This window comes from Somniosus microcephalus, chromosome 12 (genome assembly GCF_052327205.1).
Source record: "Somniosus microcephalus isolate GS21.2 chromosome 12, FLI_Smic_1.0, whole genome shotgun sequence".
Taxonomy (NCBI): Eukaryota; Metazoa; Chordata; class Chondrichthyes; order Squaliformes; family Somniosidae; genus Somniosus; species Somniosus microcephalus.
Window position 1 is genome coordinate 70119388 of NC_140998.1, and position 26532 is coordinate 70145919.

The 26532-nt window shown below is 42.3% G+C and overlaps 1 protein-coding gene across 10 annotated transcripts in view; it reads left to right on the forward strand.

Moving 5' to 3' along the window:
- Positions 1-26532, forward strand: part of klc1a (kinesin light chain 1a) — a 131624-nt gene that overhangs the window by 62656 nt on the left and 42436 nt on the right. For 8 of the 10 annotated variants that reach the window (XR_015080210.1, XR_015080211.1, XM_086003062.1 and 5 more), the window contains exons 6-13: positions 4579-4666; positions 5158-5259; positions 8779-8952; positions 13983-14082; positions 14483-14535; positions 21791-21858; positions 24038-24146; positions 24652-24813. Coding sequence is in view for 8 of the 10 variants with exons in the window: in XM_086003062.1 (XP_085859188.1) it covers positions 4579-4666; positions 5158-5259; positions 8779-8952; positions 13983-14082; positions 14483-14535; positions 21791-21858; positions 24038-24146; positions 24652-24813 (856 nt within the window). In the remaining 2 variants the exon portion in view is untranslated. The remainder of the gene's footprint in view (positions 1-4578; positions 4667-5157; positions 5260-8778; positions 8953-13982; positions 14083-14482; positions 14536-21790; positions 21859-24037; positions 24147-24651; positions 24814-26532) is intronic. The other 2 variants (XM_086003063.1, XM_086003069.1) reach the window with 1 other exon arrangement.

Below are 26532 nucleotides of genomic sequence, written 5' to 3' on the forward strand. Positions count from 1 at the left end.
CCAGTTCTTGTTGAAATACCTCTTTAGCGTTAGCTAAGATTTTTGACAATCGTCCAGGTGTGACGTCATCCTTTTTACCAGCCACAGTCAGTGCCTGAATGGAGTGCCAGTCTAAACTTATCTTTCTGATCCATTCACGTCCCAATAACGGTGGTCCACCATCTTGCAGTATGTACAGATACAATTTCTGTATTTCCTTGCCGTTGTATTCGACAGGCACCCTTATTTTCCCTCTGGGGTATACTTTCTGCCCCGTATATGTCTTCAAGACAATGGATGTGTCTTTCAAGGGTATGTGTGAGAATAGCCGCTCGTAGTCTCGTCGATTCATGACGGTCAGGGCTGATCCTGTATCCAATTCCATTTTGACTTGGGACCCTGCTATCGTGAGGGTGACCCAAATGGTTCGGTGATCCTCTTTTGCGATTACGTTGTATAGTTTGAGACAGCTTAGTCTCTTGTTCCCGGATTCACTATCGCTCTTCTGGTCTTCGGAGCTACTGCCCGTCATCTTTTGTACTTTCCTGTACTGTTCCTTAGTAGTCTTTTTGTTGTCGTTAGTCTTCTTCCCGGACCTGCAAACTCGTGCAATGTGTCCCATCTTTCCGCATTGCCTGCATGTTTTGTCCTTGGACCAGCAGTCCTTCTGGTCATGGGTTGTTCTGCCGCAGCGATAACATTTTTCAAATCCCCGTGTCATTTCATGGGTGCCGTATTCCTGTGGCTTTTGCTGTATTTCCGCAGCTCCCCTTGCTGCTGATTCGTACGATACTGCCACGCTGAAAACCTTATCTAGCGTCAGCTCTTTCTCAGAGTAACCTCTTCTGGGTTCCTTCACTCAGGAGTCCACAGACAAATTTGTCCCGTAGGGTGTCTGCCAGTCCTGCTCTGAACTGGCAGTGCTTTGATAGCTTGCGTAGTTCCGTAAGGTAATCAGCATTGCTCTCATCTTTATGCTGATTTCTCTTGTGGAATTTAAATCTTTCTGCTATCAGCAGCGGTGTAGGATTTAGGTGTTCCTGTAGGATATCAACAATTTCGTTAAAACTCTTCGCCATCGGTTTGACTGGAGTGATCAGGTTCCGCAATAGGCCGTACGTTCTTGCGCCCATTAAGTTTAGTAGTACCGATGCCTTTTTCTCATCGGCTACTTCATTTGCCTTGCAATATACTTCGACTCTTTCCACATACATGGTCCAGTCTTCTATTGCATTATCGAAGGCAGTGATATTGCCAGTCTTCGGCATCTTGGAGATCTAAGATGGCGCCTCCCGCGCTTTGCCGCCTTCCCCGATTGAACAAAATGGCACCTCCCGCGCTTTGCCGCCTTCCCCGCTGGATTAAGATGGCGCCTCCCGCGCTTTCTGCCTTTTCCGCTGCTGCCAGCGCTGTTGCTGGCGTTTTTATGCCTTGATGGCGACGCCCTATGGTCTTCACGTGCTTCCCTCCCCCCCCCCCCCCCGCGCTGCTGCCAACGCCGCTCTCCGCGGTCCCCGTGGCAAACTGCAGCTCCTCGCGGCTTTCTGCGCTTCTAATTTCTTTTTCTTTTATTTTAATTACTGTTCCCGTCGTCAGAGCAGACCCGATGGGACTCTTCTCGGGTCTGTACGCTGCCCGGCTTCGTAGCACCGGCCGCGCCCTGTGTGCTCCACCCTCTCTCTCCTCTTCCCGACAACGCTGCTCGGCCCTGTTGAAAAGCCACCCGATCGAGCTCTAGCCCGCCGCAGCCCAGGAAGGATCAGTGTACTACCTGCCACCAGCCCGATTAGCTGGAACACCATAGACTGGATAACCAAGCCCAGCTCTCGACAGCCTCTCCTGCAAATCTTCGAATTCGATGAATCAGAGGGCGGTTGCCCACGGTCGACGCCCGTTTTGTCTGTTTGTTTTTTTGGGGGATTTCTTCCTTCTGGCTTCGACCTCAAATAACTTCGCTTTAGGGATGGATCCCCGTGAGGTGGTGCAGAACTGTAGGTAAGTTTGGATCTGTTCGTCGCCAATGTATTGTCCATGTGTAATTGAGACACGGACTGCAGAAGTTGGTTATAACAGGTGTTTACTGAATGGAGACAAAACTGGAACTACTATACAAAGTTACTACACAGGCTTATATACAGGGGTGGTCACTACTGGTACTGCAGTATACGGGCTACAGAATATAGTTCCTTCTTCAAGGTACATACACTACACTTCCCTAACCTGGCAACTAAAGGAAGTAATCGTTATCCAACATTCTAGGATTTGTAAAACAAGTATCACTCTAGATAATTCGACGTGGTCTTCTGATTACTGTCAGCAGGTATGAACATAAATTAAAAGATATGACCCTGGTTGTGAACAGCCTGAGCCAGGAACACGATAGCTTATCTCCCTGCATGCTATGGTAACTCCATTGCATTGCAGAAAAAGAAAATCAGACCTATCACACACCCACTTTATAGGCCTTCAGCCCTCCTTCCATCCCAAGGCCAACACTATTAGTTTCTCCCATCGGCCCATCTCTCACAGCAGCACTCCCTTCCAGTCTTTTATTTATAGTTTCTACTGCTCCTTTGAACAAGATATCTTGTGCATCGTCTGCTTGAGAATCTGGGTCAATCAGGTTAGGAACTTTGATCAATCCTGAACTCCTCTATGCTGCATCAAAGTGGCTTGCATTGGTCAAAGATTCTGGCACTTGCTTTTCTTTCGTGTAGTATTAGGTGTAATCAGAGTGATCATGTAGCCCTGAGTGCGAGCAGTTTTATGACACACACACACGGTCCCACTCAGTAATGAGAGAGTGCAGATAAAATGTTGTTCTATCCATAAGAACTTGAGACCATCTTCTGATGCTCTTTAGTTGTTATTTCCTCCAGGAAGCAACTCTGAATCTTCTAAATTCAAAAAGGGGTTCATTTTAGGGTGTATGGCTCATGGAAACACTTTCTCTAGGATTGCCACAGGGAGCCACCTCATCAGCCACCAAGATACTGAACAGCATTCCTTGGCAATCAGAGTTTTTGCATTCTAAAGGGTTAAAATGCACTGCCTTTTCTAAGGCTTGAGAGTCCTTTTATTTTGTTCTTTATTGCTTGACCTATATCTTTAATGGATCTGGGATGGCTGGATATATCAACCCCAACTTATTTCTACCCGTGCCCAGTACAATTCATCTCCTTGCCCTCTAATTGAGCTCAAGCTGAACACTGCACTTGCTCATCACTCTCCATGTGCAACACCACAGATCAATTAATATAATTTCGGATGAGACATTAAACCGAGGCCCCGTCTGCTCTCTCGGGTGGACGTAAAAAATCCCATGGCACTATTTCGAAGAAGAGTAGGGGAGTTATCCCCGGTGTCCTGGCCAATATTTATCCTGCAACAAACATAACAAAAACAGATTATCTAGTTATTATCACATTGCTGTTTGTGCGCAAATTGGCTGCCGCATTTCCCACATTACAACAGTGACTCCACTTCAAAAGTACTTCATTGGCTGTAAAGCACTTTGAGACGTCCAGTGGTCGTGAAAGGTGCTATATAAATGCAAGTCTTTCTTTTCTTTTAATAAAATTATAATTATGTTGACTAAGACTTTTTGATGATTGATTTTTAAAATTCATAATATAAACAAATTTGAAAAGTTAACATGACCATTGCAGTATATATAGATATTAACAGCTACAGATATAAATCAACGTTATGACAGTTTATTTGATTTCACATTGTAATGCTCTTTAGAGAAAATACGGTTGTGTGCATTGGATTTATAGTTGTCTGCTGTGAGGTTAACTATAATGGTAAATGTTATAGCTGCAATCATTATGATTATAGATTCTGTGACCCATTTCACTATAAGCACAGCTAAGTTTGGCTGCCTGAATGTTTCAAAGTATAGTCTGTATTTATATTTATGGCTAATTTTAGTACAGTTAATGATTTTGTACTGTATTTGGGAGCTCTGTCATTTTTATGGCCATGAATGTGCTTTATATTGAAAGCTGAAGGAACTTCTCAGCTAATGAGACTTATGTATTCTAATCAAGAAAGATTTTAAATGATTAGCCTGTTTTTTTATACACCAGTCAGATGTATAACTTGTGTATCTTTCAGTGCTGAAAGTACTTAACAAGATTGAATTGCCTATAATACATTGCTGCTGTCTGTTACATTCTCACAATAATTACTGTTAATGGGGAGTCTTAACATGTTGCATCTTGGTCTGTGTAAAACTGATGCAACTCTTTACATTGCAGTATTTTATAATCTAGTCTTGAGTGAGTGATCTGTGGCTCATTTTCAAAATGTCTGAAATCCTTGAAAGGAGTATTGATATTCCTTAACACTTAAGGATTGGATCAAGTAAGAAATATACTAGTAATTGAATCACTCGATCAGTTGAGACAGTTCTGTAATGTTTCACTTTCACTTTATAGTGAATGCAGCAACTGAATAAATGCAAGCAGATAATTTTAGATTGTGATAAGGAAGTGTACATGTGAAATTTGCAAATGAAAACCTTTGAACACTTGAGATTAGTAGAATCATATAAACTTGTATTGTGTCCCTAATGGGTTTTTAAATGTGGCTTAGGGACCAGAACAAATACAAAGAGGCAGCAAACCTGCTTCATGATGCCTTAGCCATTCGGGAGAAGACCTTGGGTAAAGACCATCCTGCGGTTCGTATTGTCCTTTCAGTATATCCTGTACATCTGTACGTTATTTGTGTGGGAATCCAGAATAAGGTTTAAATATTTCTCCATGTTAAACCAACAGGCTGAGGTTAACATCTACCATTCCTAAATGATGACCAGGTAGGGAGGTTAAATTGTGAATCCATCTATTGGTTCATTTATGATGAATCATTATGTGCACACCCTTGACCATAAGTGCATAATCCAAAAATCATATTTGCCTGCAAGTACAGTATTTGAGAGCCCACATTGATTTTATTTGATTTTTTTAGGTGCTAATATTTTGAAATGCTTTACTGCTGACAAATGCCGACACTGCTATGTAATGCATAAATATGAAATCCACACTTTATTCCTGTTGAATTGAATTTTGATATTTCTGACTGATCCTGCTTCTGATGATTACATTAAATTAATAAGATGTTGCTTTTTTTGTAAGAATTTTCCTTGTAATTATCTGATTGGATTCCTTGCAGGTGGCAGCTACATTAAATAATCTTGCGGTACTTCATGGAAAAAGGGGAAAATATAGAGAGGCAGAGCCCATGTGCAAGAGAGCTCTGGAGATCCGTGAAAAGGTAGGCAAACAGCAGTCAAACATTGTGCTTTATGAAGAAATCTTAGAAAATCCAATTTTTGGCAGAGATGGTAGTTCTTCGTGTAACTTGTATCAATATTGAAAGAGTCAATTTAGAATTCATTTGGTAATGGATGGCACAGCGCCAACATGTTGTGCTTTCATAACAGGACATAAGTATGTGCCGGTAATTTCTTGTATGATTATGATCTTGCATAAATCTGTATGGCCACCTTGAGCAGCATTGAGGCAGGGGGGATTCAAATTAACATTTTAAATTTAACTGTCTGGGGATGGGTTTCAACCAAGTTGTGCAAACCCGGCAGTTAAACCCTGGCGGGAACTGCTGCATCCAGGAGGGAAGTGGCTTTATACATACCTCCTGCATCCAGGATCCCGACCATAACCACCCCCCCGCAAACAGAGAGACCTCCACCAGGCCTCTGATCACCAGGTGAGGACCCCCCAGCGCTGGAGCCCCTCCCCCGGAGTTTTGGAAAAGACTATTAGTGATGCATAAATCCTAAATTAAAACACCAAGATATGTTAGTGTCTAGCTTAAGTTATGGACAAATTAATGCGAACATCGAGTTAAACTTTATACGTGGTTTGCTAGGCCTCATGGTATGCATGTAAATGGACCGTGTATTTAAAAAAGCTTGGATAGTCCTGCAACAGACAATAGAATGCAAAAAGAGATCATGCTTTTTTTTGGCAAGGCAAGACCAGACCCATTTTACAGAAAGGCACCTATTGTCAATGACGAAGTGATCGTAACTGCTGTAGAAAAATTATAAACTACAGCAGCTGAAGGAAAACTTGGTAGTAGGAAGGAGCAATAGACTGGAGAAAATGATACTCTATTTTCTGTTGAAGGCATTTTGTTGAACTCATAATGTAAATTGTTTAAAATGAGTTCCATTATACTTCAGAGCAAATTCATTTAGTAGTGTAATAGCAAAATACTGCGGATGCTGGAAATCTGAAATAACAACAGAAAATGCTGGAAATACTCAGCAGGTCAGGCAGCATCCGTGGAGAGAGAAACAGAGTTTACATTTCAGGTCTGGGACCCTTCATCAGAACTGGAAAAAGCTGGAAATGTAACAGATATTAAGCAGGTGCAGTGACAGAGGAGGGGTTTAGGAGGGGAGGAAGGAATTGAAAGAACATAGAAACATAGAAGATAGGAGCAGGAGTAGGCCATTCGGCCCCTCGAACCTGCTCCGCCATTCAAAGAGATCATGGCTGATCATCCAAACTCAGTACCCTGTCCCTGCCTTCTGCCCATATCCCTTGATCCCTTTAGCCTTAAGAAATATATCTAACTCCTTCTTGAATATATTTAATGAATTGGCCTCAACTGCCTTCTGTGGTAGAGAATTCCACAGGTTCACCACTCTCTGGGTGAAGAAATTCCTCCTCATCTCTGTCCTAAATGGCTTACCCCTTATCCTTAGACTGTGACTCCTGGTTCTGGACTCCCCGACCATCAGGAACATCCTTCCTGCATCTAGTCTGTCTAGTCCTGTTAGAATTTTATAAGTTTCAATGAGGTCCCCTCTCATTCTTCTAAACTCCAGTGCGTATAAGCCCAATCGACCCAATCTCTCCTCATACGTCATTCCTGCCATCCCAGGTATCAGTCTGGTGAATTTTCGCTGCACTCCCTCCATGGCAAGAACATGCTTCCTCAGATAAGGCGACCAAAACTGCACACAATACTCAAGGTGTGGTCTCACCAAGGCCCTGTACAACTGCAGCAAGACATCCTTGCTCCTGTACTGAAACCCCCTCGCTATGAAGGCCAACATACCATTTGCCTTCTTAACTGCCTGCTGCACCTGCATGCTTACCTTCAACGACTGGTGCACAAGGACACCCAGGTCTCGTTGCACTTCCCCTTCTCCCAATCTATTGCCGTTCAGATAATCTGTCTTCCTGTTTTTGCCACCAAAGTGGATAACCTCACATTTATCCACATTGGGCAGATGCATTGCATATGCAGTATAATCACCCAACCTGTCCAAATCATACTGGAGTTTCTCGGCATCCTCCTCACAGCACACACGCCCACCCAGCTTTGTGTTGTCTGCAAACTTGGAGATATTACATCTAGTTCTCTCGTCTAGATCATTAATATATATTGTGAATAACTGGGGTCCTAGGACTGATCGCTGCGGTACCCCAGAAGGAAGGACTCATCTTTCGATTAGGCACTTTACAGCCTTCCGGACTCGATATCGAGTTCAACAATTTCAGATAATAATCCCTGCCCCCATTTTTCATGCTGTATGATTTTGCCATTTCCATTTGCAACATTTTCACAGTATGTTCTTTCAGTTCCTTCCTCCCCTCCTGGACCCCTGCCCCCTGTCTCTGCACCTGCTTAATATGTTACATTTCCAGCTTTTTCCAGTTCTGATGAAGGGTCCCAGACCTGAAATGTTAACTCTGTTTCTCTCTCCACGGATGCTGCCTGGCCTGCTGAGTATTTCCAGCATTTTCTGTTGTTGTTTCATTTAGTAATGTGATTACCTTTTAACAAAATAAGTTAAAAGTATTACAGGGACCAAATACTGTAATTACCTTATTTCACCGCATTCAGCAATTTGCTTGCAGTTGTTGAAAAATAAAAAGACAAAATGGATGAGCTGATTTTTCTGGGTTCTGGGTGTAGTACACTGGTGTTGGTAACTAGATATTAGTACAGTAACTGCAAAATGTGTTAACAATGAGGTAATCTTATCAAGCAAGGTTTTCAGTTCCTTTGAATGTTATCCTTCATTTTACAGCGAAGTAAAGATTCACAGAATCACAGAAACCCCACAGTGCAGATAGAGGCCATTTTGGCCCATCGAGCCTGCACCGACACATATCCCACCCGATCCCCGTAACCCCTACACCAACACATATCCCACCCTATCCCTGTAACCCCACGTATTTAATCCCCCTAACGCTAAGGGTCAATTTATCATAGCCAATCAACCTAACCCGCACATCTTTGGACTGTGGGAGGAAACCGGAGCACCCGGAGAAAACCCACGCAAACACTGGGAGAATGTGCAAACTCCACCCAGACAGTCGCCCGAGGCCGGATTCGAACCCGGGTCCCTGGCACTGTGAGGCAACGGTGCTAACCACTATGCCACCGTGCTGCCCGATTCATTTCATCTGTTCAGAAGAAAGACTGATGTTGACTGAGCAAGCACATGGATGCCACTGTAAATTACTATCCAGATCTAGCAATTTACCCAGATTAATTGGCATTGCTATTTGTTCAATTTGAATTTGGGCATTCAACTAATAGGGAACTTAAGCCTCTCCTGTTAAGGTCCATTACGGCATTATCGGTATATAATACAGTTTCACAGAGCACCTCTTAACAATGATGTGAATATTCGTGTGGTGTGGGCATCTGCTGTAGCAACCCTCTTCATTGAGAAACAATGTGCTGCTGAATGCTTTGAAAAATGGTACGGGAATATTAGATTTTTAAAAATTCTGTTTACTTCCTCAGGTACTGGGTAGGGATCATCCTGATGTGGCAAAACAGCTAAATAATTTGGCACTATTGTGTCAGAACCAGGGAAAGTATGAAGAAGTAGAATATTACTATGAGCGGGCATTGGAGATTTACCAAACCAAACTTGGACCCGACGATCCAAATGTGGCAAAGACAAAAAACAATTTGGTAAGACTGCATGATCATACTAAATTTAGATATGAAAAGCAGTGATCAACACTATGCAACATTCTAATGGCGTAACATATCATCTTGCATTATGTAATAGTTAATCAACTGAATTCAAACCCTTTATATCAATTCCATGAATTCAACTCAAACCCTTTATATCAATTCCCTCCCTCCCTCCCCCTCTCACTGGTGCCAGGGTCAAGGATGTCAATGAGCGGCTGCAAGATATTCTGAATGGGGAGGGTGAACAGCCAGAGGTCGTGGCCCATATCGGTACCAACGACATAGGTAGAAAGAGGGACGAGGTCCTGCAAGCAGAATATAGGGAGCTAGGAAATAAATTAAAAAGCAGAAGTTGTAATCGCAGAATTACTTCCAGTGCCACGTGCTAGCGAGAGCAGAAATAGGAGAATAGACCAGATGAATGCATGGCTGGAGAGATGGTGTAGCAGGGAGGAATTTAAATTCCTGAAGCATTGCGACTGATTCTGGGGAAGGTGGGACCTGTACAAGCTGGACGGATTACACCTCGGCAGAACCGGGACCAATATCCTCGCGGGGGGGTGGGGTTTGCTAGTGCTGTTGAAGGATTTAAACTACTGTAGCTTGTCAGGGGCCTGGGAACCTAAATGTGGGCCCAGAAAGGAGAGAAACAAAGCTGGGAAGTGCAAGTTAGAAAAGTAGTCAGCAAAACTAGTAGGGAGCAGAAACAAATGCCAACAGCAAAGAGGGTCAAAGTGCAGAAAAATATTAAACAGGCAAAGTTGAAGGCACTTTATCTAAATGCATGTAGCATTCGCAACCAGGTGGATGAATTAATGGCACTAATAGAAGTAAATGGGTATGATGTAATTGCCATTACAGAGACATGGTTGCAGGGTAACCAAAGCTGGGAACTGAATGTTCCAGGGTACTCAACATTTAGGAAGGACATACAAAAAGGAAAGCGAGGTGGCGTAGCATTGTTAATAAAGGATGAGATCAGTACGGTAGGGATAAAAGATCTTGGCTCAGCAGATCGTAATCTAGAACTGGAATCAGTTTGGGTGGAGCTAAGAAACAGCAAAGGACGGAAAACATTGGTGGGAGTTGAGTATAGTCCACCAAACAGTAGTGGTAATGTAGGGCACAGTATCAATCAAGAAAATAGAAGTGCAAGGCAAGTGCAAGGGCAATATGGTAATCATGGGAGATTTTAATCTACATGTTGACTGAGCAAATCAAATTACCACTAATGGTGTGGAGGACGAATTCTTGAAATGCATGCAAGATGGTTTCCTGGATCAGTATGTGGAGGAACCAACCAGGGAACAGGCTATTCTGGATCTGGTACTGTGTAATGAGAAAGGGCTAATCAATAATCTTGTGGTAAAGGGGCCTTTAGGGACAAGTGACCATAATATGATTGAATTTTACATTAAGTTTGAGAGTGATGTAGTCCAATCTGAAACTAAGGTCTTCAATCTAAACAGAGGAAACTACAAGGGTATGAGGGACTAGTTGGCTATGGTAGATTGGGAGACTACGCTAAAAGGTATGAAGGTAGACATACAATGGCTAACATTCAAGGAAATAATGCATAATTTGCAACAAACATATATTCCTCTAGGGCATAAAAACCCAAAAGGAAAGGTGATCCAACCATGGCTAACAAAAGAAATTAAAGCTAGTATTAAATCAAAGTAAGAATCTTATAAAGTTGCCAGAAAAAGCGGTCAGCCTGAGGATTGGGATCTTTTTAGAAATCAGCAAAGGGGGACCAAGAAATTGATAAAGAAAGGAGAAATGGAATATGAGCACAAACTAGCAAAATATAAAAACAGATTGTAAAAACTTCTATAGGTATGTGAAAAGGAAAAGACTGGCGAAGGTAAATGTAGGTCCTTTACAGTCAGAGACGGGAGAATTTATAATGGGGAATGAGGAAATGGCAGAGAAATTTTAAAAATACTTTGTTTCTGCCTTCACGGAGGAAGACACAAAAAACCTCCCACATAAGAAAACCAAGGGTGTGGCGAGAATGAGGAACTTAAAGAAATTATTATTAGTAAAAAAAACAGTACTAGCAAAATTAATGGGACTAAAAGTCGATAAATCCCAAGGACCGGATGACCTACATCCTAGGGTTTTGAAAGGGGTGGCCATTGGGATAGTGGACACATTGGTTGTCATCTTCCAAAATTCTATAGATTTTGGAATGGTTCCTGCAGATTGGAGGATAGCAAATGTAACCCCGCTATTTAAGAAAGGAGGGAGAGAGAAAATGGGGAACTACAGACCTGTTAGCCTCACATCAGCAGTTGGGAAAATGCTGGAATCTATTATAAAGGATGCAATAACTGGGCACTTAGAAACTAATAGTAAGATTGGGCAGAGTCAACATGGATTTATGAAAGGGAAATCCTGTTTGACGAACCTATTGAGAGTTCTTTGAGTAGAGTAGACAAAGGGGAACTGGTAGATGTGGTGTATCTGGATTTTCAGAAGGCCTTTGATAAGGTCCCACAAGAGGTTGGTGAACAAAATTAGGGCACATGGAATTGGGGGTAATATACTAGCATGGATTGAGAATTGGCTAACAGACAGAAAACAAAGAGTAGGGATAAACGGGTCTTTTTCAGGATGGTAGGCTATGACCGGGTACCGCAAAGATCGGTGCTTGGACCCCAGCTATTCACAATCTATATTAATGATTTGGATGAGGGGACTAAATGTAACCTTTCCAAATTTGCTGCTGATACAAAGCTAGGTGGCAGTGTCAGTTGCGAAGAGGATGTGAAGAGGCTTCAAGGGGATCTCGACAGGCTCAGTGAGTGGGCGAGAACATGGCAGATGGAATATAATGTGGATAAATGTGACGTTATCCACTTTGGTAGAAAAACAGAAAGGCAGAGTATTTCCTAAATGGTGAAAGATTGGGGAATGCAGATGCTCTAAGGGACCTGGGTGTCTTTGTACATGAGTCACTAAAGTGAATGTGCAGGTGCAGCAAGCCATTAGGAAGGCAAATGGTATGATGGCCTTCATTACAAGAGGATTTGAGTACAGGAGTAAAGAAGTCTTACTCCAATTATATAGGGCCTTGGTGAGACCACACCTGGAGTACTGTGTACAATCTTGGTCTCCTTACCTAAGGAAGGATATACTTGCCATAGAGGGAGTGCAACGAAGGTTCATGAGATTGATTCCTAGGATGGTGGGACTGTTGTATGAGAAGCAATTGAGTAAACTTGGCCTGTATTCTCTTGAATTCAGAAGAATGAGAGGGGATCTCATTGAAACATACTAAATTATTACAGGGCTTGATAGGGTGGATGCTGGGAGAATGTTTCCCTTGGCTGGGGAGTCTAGAACCAGGGGCCACAGCCTCAGGATAAAGGGTAGGCCATTCAGGACTGAGATGAGAAGACATTTCTTCACGCAGAGGGTGGTGAATCTTTGCAATTCTCTACCCCAGAGGGCTGTGGAGGCTCAGTCATTGGGTATATTCAAAACAGAAGTCGATAGATTTCTGACTAGTAAATGCATCAAGGGATATGGCGATAAGGCCGGTGAATGGAGTTGAGGCAGAAGATCAGCCATGATCTCATTGAATGGCGGAGCGGGCTCGAGGGGCTGAATTACCTACTCCTGCTCCTATTTATTATGTCCTCCCGCCCTCGCAAGAACTTGAATTTATATAACGTCTTTCACAACCTCAGGACGTCCCGAAGTGCTTCACACCAACTAATTATTTTTAACGTGTGCTCACTGTTGTGATGTAGAGAAATACTGGAACTGATTTACACACAGTAAGGTCCCACAAACCATGATGAGATAAATGACCAGATAAATTTTCTTATTTATGTTGGTTGGGGGACAGGGGTTAGCCAGGACAGCGGGAGAACTCCTGTTCAAAGGATGCCGCGGTATCTTTTACGTGCATCTGAGACAGCAGACAGTTTAATATTTCTCATCCAAAAGATGCCACCTCCGACTGTGCAGCACTCTCAGTACTGCACAGAAGTATCTTGCATAGATTATATGTTCCATTCTCTCTCAAGTGGGGTTTGAACACAAGACCTTGTGACTTGGATACTACTGAGCCAAGATTGATACCTAGAAAGACCATTGGGAGGGTACAGAAGAGGTTCAAGGGATTATGTCATGGATGAGAGGGGTTAGCTCTGAGGAGAGACCAAAGACATTGGAGTTCTTTTCATTACAGCAAAGAACGTAGAGAGGAGATCTAAAAGGAATGTTCAGTGTTATGAAGGATTTTTATGAGATAAGCTAAAGAAAAACTATTTCCACTGCTCGCTGAGTTGATAAACGTTTAAGATCAACACCAAAGGGAAAAAAGGGAGAGGTTAGGAGAATTTTTTTTTATATACAGAGGATTGTTAGGACATGGAATGCCCCTCCAAAAATAATGGTGGAAGCAAAATCACGAATAGCTTTTAAAAGGGAAGTGTATCAATATTTGAAAAATAAAAATTTTAAAGTTTGTAAAGTTTACTCAAATGGCTGGTTCTACTGATGCTTAGTGTGTCTTGGTCAGTGACGAGCGATCCATCAGAAATCTTACATATAGACCAGACCGGGTAAGATTGCCTTCTCTAAAGGACATTAGTGAACCAGATGGGTAGCTTTATGTTCACCATTTCTGATACTGGCTTTTTCTTCCAGAATTTTTTTCCATTTAATTAATTGAATTTAAATTCCCCAGCATTTGAACTCATGTCTCCAGATCATTTGTCCTAACCCTGGATTACTAATCCAGTAACATGACCACTATGCTACCGTACCAATTTGTTCTTTAAGGAGATGTGCTCAGTCTTTGCTCAACACCTCCACAGCAGTGACAGCCAAGCCAAGAAGCCCACCATGCAGAGCCATTACAAGCAGGGATTTGCTTCCTGGCTCTCCATGGTGCAATGAATGATGGTGCTTTAGTAAATAAATGTATTGCAGCACCATGCAATGCTTTTCTTCAATTAAAACATTCCTTCAGTTATGTCTTAACAATGGGTTTTCTGGGTTTCTAGGCTTCTTGCTACCTAAAGCAAGGAAAGTTCAAGCAAGCAGAAACATTATACAAGGAGATTCTCACTCGTGCTCATGAGAGGGAGTTTGGCTGTGTGGATGGTGAGTAGATGATGATTATAGGCTTTTTATTCCGACCAGCAGAATTTTACTAATTTCAATTACAATGGTCAGCATGACCTAGGTATAAATTCTGCTTGCTTTTTCCCCTCTTTGCTTTCCCTGCTGATGGAGAAATTTGGTAGTGGGTTTCCAGGCTTACGGGTGATAGTGGATCAGCACTATCCTGCCTTATCTGAGCTGTGCCATCTTTTCATATTTTATTGCACACCCTTTCTTGCTTTCTCTCTCTTGTATTGACTAGTTAAATTCATTTTTCATTTTTGAAATACTTTTAAGGAAATTATCCTATGTGGAAGGTCAAATTATTGTAAATATGAAAAATCCTCTCATTTGTGAACTTACTTTCTATCATAAAAATTGTTTAATTTTCTTTTCCCAGATGAAAATAAACCTATTTGGATGCATGCTGAAGAAAGAGAGGAACAGTGCAAGGTAAGAGTAAAACTTTGCTACTGTTTTCAATGTTGCTACAGAAAATACTTAGTCTGCTTCAGATTGTTCATAAAATAAATCCATAAAAATAATTTGTAATGTTGGAAGTGTGTGAAAGTGCTGCATGACAAACTTTTCTATATGTAAAAATACAGTTGGAAAATGTTTTGCTGTCACAGTATGACATACACCATCTGTGAGCAAGAGGATGGACATGTGACCTGCTTCCTAGCAATCTACCGTGATGTTCTTGGGCAAGCTGTCCTAGAATATAAGAACATAAGAAATAGGAGCAGGAGTAGGCCATTCAGCCCTTCGAGCTTGCTCTGCCATTCAGTAAGATCATGGCTGATCAACTCCACCTTCCTACACTATCCTCATATCCCTTGATTCGCTTAATATCCAAAGATCTATCGAATGCTGTCTTGAATATCCGCAACGACTGAGCCTCCACAGCCCTCTGGGGTAGAGAATTCCAAAGATTCACAGCCCTTTGTGTGAAGAACTTTCTCCTCATCTCAGTCCTAAATAGCCAACCCCTTATTCCGAGACTGTGATCCCCTAGTTCTAGACTCCCTAGCCAAGGGAAACATCCTCCCAGCATCTACCCTGTCAAGCCCTGCAAGAATTTTATGTTTCACTGCGATCACCTCTCATTCTTCTAAATTTTGGGAATATATGCCTAGCCTCCTCATAGGACAATAACCCCCCCCCATCCCAGGAATTAGTCTGGTGAACCTTTATTGCACTCCCTTTAAGGCAAGTATATCCTTCCTTGGGCAAGGAGACCAAAACTATATACAGCACTCCAGGTGTGGTCTCACCAAGGCCCTATATAATTGCAGTAAGACTTCTTTACCCTTCTACTCCAATCCCTTTGTAATAAACACTAACATACCATTTAATATCCTAATTGCTTGCTGTACCTGCATGTTAACTTTTTCAGTGATTCGTTTACAAGGGCACCCAGGTCCCTCTGAATACCATTTCCCAATCTCTCTCTAAAAAATATTCTGCTTTTCTATTTTTCCTGCCAAAATGTGTAACTTTACATTTCTCCACATTATATTTAATCTGCTATGTTCTTGCCCACTCACTTAACCTGTCTATATCCCATTGCAGCCTCTCTGCATCCTCCTCACAACATACTTTCCCACCTAGCTTTGTATCGTCAGAACATAAGAAATAAGAGCAGGAGGCCATACGGCCCCTCGAGCCTGCTCCGCCATTCAATAAGATCATGGCTGATCATCGACCTCAACTCCACTTTCCCGGCCGATCTCCATATCCCTTGATTCCCCTAGAGTCCAAAAATCTATCTATCTCAGCCTTGAATATACTCAGACTCAGCATTCACAGCCCTCTGGGGCAGAGAATTCCAAAGATTAACAACCCTCTTGAGTGAAGAAATTCCTCCTAATCTCAGTCTTAAATGGCCTACCTCTTATCCTGAGACTATGCCCCCTAGTTCTAGACACTCCAGCCAGGGGAAACAGCCTCTCAGGATCTACCCTGTCAATCCCCTTCAGAATCTTGTATGTTTCAATGAGATCACCTCTCATTCTTCTAAACTCCAGAGAGTATAGGCCCATTCTACACAATCTCTCATCCCAGGAATCAATCTAGTGAACTTTCGTTGCACCGCCTCCAAGGCAAGTATATCCTTCCTTAGATAAGGAGACCAAAACTGTGCACAGTACTCCAGGTGTGGTCTCACCAAAGCCCTGTACAATTCTAGCAAGACTTCCTTACTCTTGGCCTTTATTGCAAGGGGGTTGGAGTACAACATGCCATTTGCCTTCCTTATTACTTGCTGTACCTGCATGCTAGCTTTCTGTGTTTCTTGCAGAAGGACACCCAAATCTCTGAATATCAACATTTGAAAGTTTCTCGCCATTTAAAAAATTCTGTTTTTCTATTCTTCCTACCAAAGTGAATAACCTCACATTTCCCTACATTATACTCCATCTGCCACCTTAGTGCCCACTCACTTAGTCTATCTATGTCCCTTTGCAGACTCTTTGTGTTCTCCTCGCAGCTTACTGTCCCACCTAGCTTTGTATCATCAGCAAACTTGAATACATTACATTACACTCGGCCTCCTCATCTAAGTCATTAATATAGATTGTAAATAGCTGAGGCCCAAGCACTGATCCTTGCAGTACCCCACGAATTGCAGCCTGCCAACCCAAAATTGACCCATTTATTCCTACTCTTCTGTCTGTTAACCAATCGTCAATCCATAGAAACATAGAAGATAGGAGCAGGAGTAGGCCATTCGGCCCCTCGAGCCTGCTCCGCCATTTAATGAAATCATGGCTGATCATCCAAATTCAGTACCCTGCTCCTGCTTTCTCCCCATATCCCTTGATCCCTTTAGCCTTAAGAAATATATCTAACTCCTTCTTGAATATATTTAATGAATTGGCCTCAACTGCCTTTTGTGGTAGAGAATTCCACAGGTTCACCACTCTCTGGGTGAAGAAATTCCTCCTCATCTCTGTCCTAAATGGCTTACCCCTTATTCTTAGACTGTGACCCCTGGTTATGGACTCCCCCGCCATCGGGAACATCCTTCCTGTATCTAGTCTGTCTAGTCCTGTTAGAATTTTATACGTTTCAGTGAGATCCCCACTCATTCTTCTAAACTCCAGCGAATATAAGCCCAATCGACCCAATCTCTCCTCGTACGTCATTCCTGCCATCCCAGGTATCAGTCTGGTGAATCTTCGCTGCACTCCTTCCATGGCAAGAACATCCTTCCTCAGATAAGGTGACCAAAACTGCACACAATACTCAAGGTGTGGTCTCACCAAGGCCCTGTACAACTCCAGCAAGACAGCCTTGCTCCTGTACTCGAATCCTCTCGCTATGAAGGCCAACATACCATTTGCCTTCTTAACCGCCTGCTGCACCTGCATGCTTACCTTCAGCGACTGGTGCACCAGGACACCCAGGTCTCGTTGCACTTCCCCTTCTCCCAATCTATTGCCATTCAGATAATCTGCCTTCCTGTTTTTACCACCAAAGTGGATAACCTCGCATTTATCCACATTATACTGCATCTGCCCAATCACCCAACCTGTCCAAATCAAACTGGAGTTTCTCAGCATCCTCCTCACAGCACACACGCCCACCCAGCTTGGTGTCGTCTGCAAACTTGGAGATATTACATCTAGTTCCCTCGTCTAGATCATTAATATATATTGTGAATAGCTGGGGTCCTAGCACCGATCCCTGCGGTACCCCACTAGTCACTGCCTGCCACCCGGAAAAAGACTTATTATTCCAACTCTCTGCTTCCTGTCTGCCAACCAGTCCTCTATCCAAGTCAGTACCTTACCCCCAATCCCATGTGCTTCAACTTTACACGCTAATCTCTTATGCGGGACTTTATCGAAAGCCTTCTGAAAGTCCAAATACACCACATCCACTGGTTCTCCCTTATCTATTCTACCGGTTACATCCTCAAAAAATTCCAGTAGATTAGTCAAGCATGATTTACCTTTTTGTCAATCCATGTTGACTTTGTCCGATCCTGTCACTGTTTTCCAAGTGCTCTGCTATTACATCTTTTATAATGAACTCTAGCATTTTCCCCACTACCGATGTCAGGCTTACTGGTCTATAGTTCCCCGTTTTCTCTCTACCACCTTTTTTGGATAGTAGGGTTACATTAGCTACCCTCCAATCCATGGGAACTGTTCCAGAGTCTATAGAATTTTGGAAGATGACCAGCAATGCATCTACTATTTCTAGAGCCACTTCCTTAAGTACCCTTGGATGTAGATTATCAGGCCCTAGGGATTTATCGGCCTTCAATCCCATCAATTTCCCTAACCATTTCCCTACAAATACTGATTTCATTCAGTTCCTCCCTCTCATTAGACCATATGTTCCCTGACACCTCTGGGAGGTTATTTATGTCCTCCTTTGTGAAGACAGAACCAAAGTATGTATTTAATTGGTCTGCCATTTCTTTGTTCCCCATTATAAATTTCCCTTGTTAGCCACGGTTGAGCCACCACCTTTGTTTTATTTTTATGCCAAACAGGGATGAACAAATTCTGTAGTTCATCCATGCGATCTTTAAATGTTTCCATTGCCTATCCACCGTCAACCCTTTAAGTAACATTCCCCAATCCATCCTAGCCAACTCACGCCTCATACCATCGTAGTTTCCTTTAATTAAATTCAGGACCCTAGTCTCCGAGTCAAATACTTCACTCTCCATCTTAATGAAGAATTCGATCATATTATGATCGCTCCGCCCCAAAGGGCCTCGCACAACAAGATTGCTAATTAATCCTTTCTCATTCCATAATACCCAATCTAAGATGGCCTGATCTCTAGTTGGTTCCTTGACATATTGGTCCAGGAAACCATCCCATATACACTCCAGGAATTCCTCCTCCACAGTATTGTTACTAATTTGGTTAGCCCAATCTATATGTAGATTAAAGCCACCCATGATAACTGCTGTGCCCTTATTGCACGCGTCTCTAATTTCCCGTTTAATGCCATCCCCAACCTCGGCATTACTGTTTGGGGGTCTGTATACAACTCCCACTAACATTTTCTGCCCCTTGGTGTTTCTCAGCTCTATACATACAGATTCCACACCATCAGAGCTAATATCCTTCCTTACTATTGTGTTAAATCTCCTCTTTAACTAGCAATGCTACCCCACCTCCTTTTCCTTTTTGCCTGTCTTTCCTGAATATTGAATACCCCTGGATGTTGAATTCACAGCCTTGGTCACCTTGGAGCCATGTCTCCATAATCCCAATTATATCATATCCGTTTACATCTATTTGTGCAGCTAATTCATCCACCTTATTACGAATGCTCATCGCATTACGACACAAAGCCGTCAGGCTTGTTTTTTTTAACACTCTTGGACCCTTTAGAATGGTTATTTACTGTGGCCATGTTTGATTTAAACCCTTGATTTCTGTGACTGCCACTTTTGCTTTTCTCCTTCCTGTCTTTTGCTTCTATCCTTGCTTCCCTTTCCTCTGTCTCCCTGCACAGGTTCCCAACCCCCTGCCATTTTAGTTTAAACCCTCCCCAACAGCACTAGCAAACACTCCCCCTAGAACATCGGTCCTGGTCCTGCCTGTTATGTTCATTAATAACTAGACATTCTTATTATGAACACAGCTAGCTTCTAGCTAGTTATTTATTCAGTACACGTTCTCTAGGTACAGCATCTGTAGAGATTCCGCATGTGTGCTTCTGTGCACAGGCTTCCATCTTGACTACTGCCTTCTGGGTAGCCTAGTGCATCGTGGGTAGTGTAGTCTTAAACACACACAACTATATACACAGCAATACAGCTCTACGGCTCCATCTAGTGTACCATTCTAGAATGACATGTTATTGATCATTACACTGCCCATGTGCAAACTGTCCAGTTTGTACTGGTCCCATCTCCCCCAGAACCGGTTCCAATGTCCCAGGAATTTGAATCCCTCCCCCTTGCACCATTCCTCTAGCCACGTATTCATCTGAAATATCCTTCTATTTCTACTCTGACTAGCATGTGGCACTAGTAGCAATCCTGAGATTACTACTTTTGAGGTCCTATTTTTTAATTTACCTCCTAACTCCCTATATTCAGCTTTTAGGACCTCATCCCGGTTTTTACCTATATCGTTGGTACCTATATGCACCACGACAACTAGCTGTTCACCCTCCCCCTCCAGAATGCCCTGCAGCCACTCCGAGATATCCTTGACCCTTGCACCAGGGAGGCAACATACCATCCTGGAGTCTCGTTTGCGGCCACAGAAACGCCTATCTATTCCCCTTACAATAGAATCCCCCTGTCACTACAGCTCTCCCGCTCTTTTTCCACCCGTCCTGTGCAGCAGAAGCACCCACGGTGCCGGGAAGTTGGCTGATGCTGCCTTCTCCCGATAAACCATCTCCCTCAACAATATCCAAATTGGTATATCTGTTTGAGAGGGGGATGGCCACAGGGGACCCCTGCAATACCTGCCTGCGCCTACTATTCTGCCTGGTGGTCACCCATTCACTTCCTGCCTGTGCCGCCTTTACCTGCGGTGTGACCAACTCCCTAAACATGCTATCCACAATGTTCTCAGCATCGCGAGTGCTCTAGTATGTATCCATTCGCAGCTCTAGCGTGCAATGCGGTCTGTCAGTAGCTGCAGCTGGATACACTTCCCGGACACATGGTCGTCAGGGACATGGGAAGTGTCCCTGATTTCCCACATAGCGCAGGAGGAGCATGCCACGGGGCCGAGCTGTCCTGCCAGGACTTGCCCTTTAATTAATTCAAATGAATTTAAATCAAATCAATACCACTAATTACACTACAATTAAATGATATACTCAAGGGCCCTTGGTTACTAGCACTCCCCGATACACAACAGGGACCTTAGAAACTATAACCACAAAAATTAAGACCGTCTAAACTTTATAAACTATTAATCTTAACTGTCAAACTATAGAGTAGTATGAATACTCACCTGGCTGTACTCACCCAATCGGCTGCTTCCTCTTGCCCGCGTCACTTTTTGAATCGTGACGTGGCTCTAGAACACCGCCGCCGGGCTGAGATTGGTAAGCCTTGTACCGCTGCGCTCTCCACTCCCAACACTGGCCTCCAGCAGCTCCCTCCCCTTGTGCCGACGTCACTTTTGACTTCTGACATCACTCTTTGAAAATTCTGCCGGTGCTGAGTTGGTATCGCTCTCGCCGCTCCTCCCAGGTCCACACTGCCGCTGCTGTGTGGCCTACCTGCGCCTCGGGCTCTCTTTATATCGCCCTCGTCACTCCTCCCAGGTCCGCACTGCCGCCGCTGCTGCTGTGGGGTCTACCTGCGCCTCGGGCTCTCTTTATATCGCCGCCGCTCCTCCCAGGTCCGCACTGCTGCCGCCGCTGCTGCATGCTAATAGATCACTCCAAATTCCATGATTTCCTAAAGTAGCTTGAGTGGCATGCCTCCGTATGTAATATTTCCCTCCCTCCCTGTGGAAAAAGTGTGGCAGACATTGCTGTGCAGCTCTCTGGACATCTTGGCTGAGGCTGGTACATGAACTTGAGGAATTTTCATTCTAGCCTTCTATGGCACACCATGTTGGAGCATCTGTGCTCTTAACTACCAGAAGATTTTGAAATAATACATTTTCCATATCACAACAATCTAGACTTCATTTTCACTACTGTCTTTTATTAGCCTTAGCTTCATATATATTGCACATATTACATATTGTACTCTGTTTAGGGGAAACCAAAAGATGGCACCACATTTGGCGAGTATGGAGGCTGGTACAAGGCATGCAAAGTTGACAGGTATATTTTCACATTTGTGTTAAGAAACTTGATATAAACAGAATGACATACTGTGTTTCTTACAGGCTCGAGAGCTGTACGGCCTGCTGCTGCTTCTCCTATTTCTTATATTCTTATTGAACATTGCTTACTGTGGAGGTCTAAATACTCAGGTTAATTAATTTAAATGCAGCAATAATTCCTGAATGAATCCTAAACACATGCAATTTTTACATCAATAGACTGGCGTGTAATGATTTAAACCATCTATGTCTTTCAATTGTGGCTAGTACCTATTGGGATCCCAGTAAAACAGAGTTCTTCTGAGATCTTTATAGAATATAACTTCCCTCTTCCTCCACCTCTACATACAATTTTCACCTTTGAACTTAAATGCATATTTAGTGATGCAATGGCATTGGTGTTGATGGCTGGGCTCCTGTCACAAAAAAGCCAAAAATCTATTAGCCCACATTTTAAAAAAAGAAATGTAACCATATCACCGGTGTACAAAGTTTAAACATCTGTTCCCCAGGTCTAAGACACACAGACAACCCATAGTCAAGAGAACATAAATAATTGAATTTATATACATTTACATAGCTATTGTAGCTAACCTGCACCTAACCATCCAGCCAATCAATCTGCACCGGGTCACACCTATGTCATATGCAAATCATGGTTTAGAGCTTGAATTGCAAGTGAACACTGATGAGCTGTGAATATGCCTTGTATAGTCTCAGGCACAGCAGCCCAGTGATTTTGTAATGAATTAAATCCTAATAAAGCCATATACCTAATTTGCTTGGAATTGTCATGCTTGAATCAGGCCCTCTGTTGAGCTTGGATAAACACAGCCAATTTGCAAATCTTTCTACCTAAACAATTACTTAATTAGTTGTTGAATCAGTGAAACATCAGCCCTGGCCAGGTAAGAATGGGAGAAAAGACAACAACTTGCATTTATATAGCACCTTTATGTAAAACGTCCCAATACTCCTCACGGGAACGTTATGAAACAAAATTTGACAACGAGCCACATGAGATGAGGAGGTAGGTTTTAAGGAGTGTCTTAAAGGAGAAAATAGAGGCGGAGAGGTTTAGGGAGGGAATTCCAGAGCTTAGGGCCTAGGCAGCTGAAGGCACAGCCGCCAATGGTGGCGCAATTAAAATCGGGGATGTGCAAGAGGCCCGAATTGGAGGAGCAAATAGATCCCGGAGGGTTGTAGGGCTGGATGAGGTTACAGAGATGGGGAGGGGCGAGGCCATGGAGGAATTTGAAAACAAGGATAAGAACTTTGAAATCGAGGCATTGCTGGACCGGAAGCCAGTGTTGCTCAGCGAGCACAGGGGTGATGGGTGAATGGGACTTGGTGCAAGTTAGGATGTGGGCAGCAGAGTTTTGGGTGAGCTCAAGTTTATGGGGGGGTGGAAGATGGGAGGCCGGCCAGGAGTGCATTGGAATATTTAAGTCTAGAGGTAGCAAAGGCATGGATGAGGGTTTCAGCAGCAGATGAGCTGCGGCAGAGGTGGAAGTAGGCAGTCTTGGTGCTGGAGCGGATATGTGGTCGGAAGCTCATCTCGGGGTCAAATACGACACCAAGATTGCGAACAAGTCTCGGACAGTTGCCAAGGAGAAGGATGGAGTCGGTGGCTAGGGAATGAAGTGTGTGGCAGGGACCGAAGACAATGTCTTTGGTTTTCCCAATATTTAGTTGGAGGACATTTCTGCTCATCCATTACTGGATGTCGGACAAGCAATGTGACAAATTAGAGACAGTGGAGGGGTCAGGAGAGATAGAACTGGGTGAGCATACATGTGGAACCTGACATTGTCTTTTAGGATGATGTCACCGAGAGGCAGCATGTAGATGAGAAACGAAGAGGGGGCCAAGGATGGATCCTTGGGGGACTCCAAAGGTAATGGTGCGGGAGTGGGAAGAGAAGCCATTGCAGGTGATTTTCTGGTTATGACTGGATAGATAAGAATGGAACCAGGCAACCAGCACGGATACAATCTGCCTCTGATCCTGTGATGGATATATTCCATACTGATTTCCATCGCCACAGAAATGCAGAACACTGCTTTCCTGGGTGTAAGATCAATTTAAAGGGGAAAATATCTCAAAATACTTCACACTCCAGATGTGAATATTTTGGTTTTAAAATGTTGATTTGTTCCTTTCATCTTTACAAACAGTCCAACAGTGACAACGACATTGAAGAACCTCGGGGCACTTTATAGACGTCAGGGCAAGTTTGAAGCAGCTGAAACACTGGAAGAAGCAGCTCTGAGATCTCGTAAACAAGTAAGTTTGACTGCATAGGCAAATGTATTTCATGTTTGTTGCTTTGGTTCAGAATTGGATCAAAGTGTAGGGGAAAGGAAGGAGATGGGTTTTTTGTCCCAAGCTAGTACACATTTTTACTGACACAAAAACCACAAAGCCAAATATTAAGGAATTTAGGATATGCCATTATTGGCTCAACTTTAGGAACTAGTATACTCAGTAAATATTAAGACAATACATATGGGTACACATTAAATTTCAGATCAGAATAAAATGTAGCTACTTATTCCTTTTTACATATCACCTTAAGAGGAAGAATATTGTTTAAATGCTCATTGCACTAAGTTCCATGTATTTTAATGTAATTTTCTAGTGAAAATGTTATATTTCCATTAAATTGTTTAAATGGTTTCTGGCCCCCTTAAATAAAATTAATTATTTTTATTTTAATGCTACTTTTATGTGTTTGCATGTTTGAATTATGAAAACAAATTCAAATAAAATGAATACCTTTGGTCCACAGGGTCTTGATAATATCCATAAACAGAGAGTAGCTGAAGTACTTAATGATCCTGAAAGCATAGAGAAAAGAAGAAGTCGTGAAAGTCTAAATGTAGATGTGGTAAAATATGAGAGTGGTCCTGATGGTGGCGAGGAAGTGAGTATGGGCGTAGAGTGGAATGGGGTAAGTACAGTACACAGTCCACAGATCTAGGCTGAGAAATATCGGCAGTTCCTAGTACCTTAGTAAAAGGACAAGAATAAATGTTTTCTTTGATTAAATTAACACTATCATATTTTAGTGGTTAGATTAAAATCTTAATGCTTAGCATTCATTGGACAATGTACCAATGTGGGGTGAAGATAATTGGAAAATTGAACATAGTAATGGGTTCCCATTTCAAAGCACTGATTTAAAGTAATTTTAATTTGAAACAGTTCAATGTTCTGTAAATGGGCTTTTATGCTTCTTGCAATTTTTATATCTAGAAATTCAGTAATAAAGGCCCAAAAGCCAGAAATTGGCAGAGTTTTTAAGCCTGGAAGCTGAAGTGCTGCTTGATTTGAGCATCATGGTAGCAGATAAAATATTTTGTTCTCAATAGGCCATGTAGATTTACTTCAACTAGGTTTTGTGAAGTGGCAGAATCTATTGCTGTAAATAATGTAGACATTTTAAACCTAACTATTACTAATTCCATCTGGCTTTCTGATTGCATTCCTATCTATACCGAATAAATTACATTCAATTGCGCTATTAAGTGTGTCTGGTCCGACTGCTTGCTGTGATTTTATTCCTAAACAAACTTTGCATAACACCAAGAACTCCACACATACTTCTTGACAAAAATAAAATATTGTTAGATCACAGGGATTTCACTTAAAAAGTTTATTTTAGTTTAAACTATTGGAATTGCACTTATAGGGATCTAGAAATTCTTAATTTAAATGGACTAAATTTTACTGCACAGTGACTATTTGCATGAAGAATCTTCACTTCAAAAGGTCTCAACCTGCAAATAAGATTACAATAAGATCTGTATATTGTAATTCGTACTAATTGACAATTCGTATTAATTGACAATTCAGATTTTTCATAGATCCACTAAAAATGCAATTTCCTCAAATAATCCTGTGGAAAGCTGTTGTAGGAAATCAAAAAATACTTTTGGATTAAGTACTTAGCATATGAAGTAACATTTAATTTTTATCTGTATGATGTTATACCAGTGCAAAAATAGGATAGATAACTGTAGCAATGAATTGCCCTGTCTCCACAATTCCCTAAATTGAGAGTCCTGAGGTGCCATCTTTACCTATGGGTACAGAGTAAATTGGAGAAGTGAGCTCTGGCTGAGTTCTCATACCTTCTAGAGGCCAGTTATAGAGCAGATTGCAAGACACTGGGGGTGCCTTGGCTTGCCACCCTATTGGCTGCAGAACAGTGGATGGTACTTGGGACTTAGAGAACAAATCTTTAAGAAATGGGGAGGAAATAGCTTTATAAATTTATTTTGAATTGGCTTGGTTATCTTAAAATTGTGAGATGTAAAATGAGAAAAGGCCATTTGGTCTGTCAGATTTATTCTGGCTAATGCATTGATGCTGCAACAGTGCTTGTCCACTAATATGAAAATGCTTCAAAACTCTGAGGATTATTAAATTAAGGATATTTCATGCTAGTAATTCCTGACAACATCCTATTCTTGGCTTGTGTTTATTGAAAAAGTCTAATGGTATTTTGGAGGATATTTTTGTGCTCATAATAATTGTATATAGGTTTATGACTGAGAAAGGAATAATCTTTTATGAACAGGATTGCATATTTTGCAGGAATATAAAATTGCAATACGAAACTGAGGCAGTGTGTGCCAAGAAAGATCTGGGAGTTAGAATTTTTATT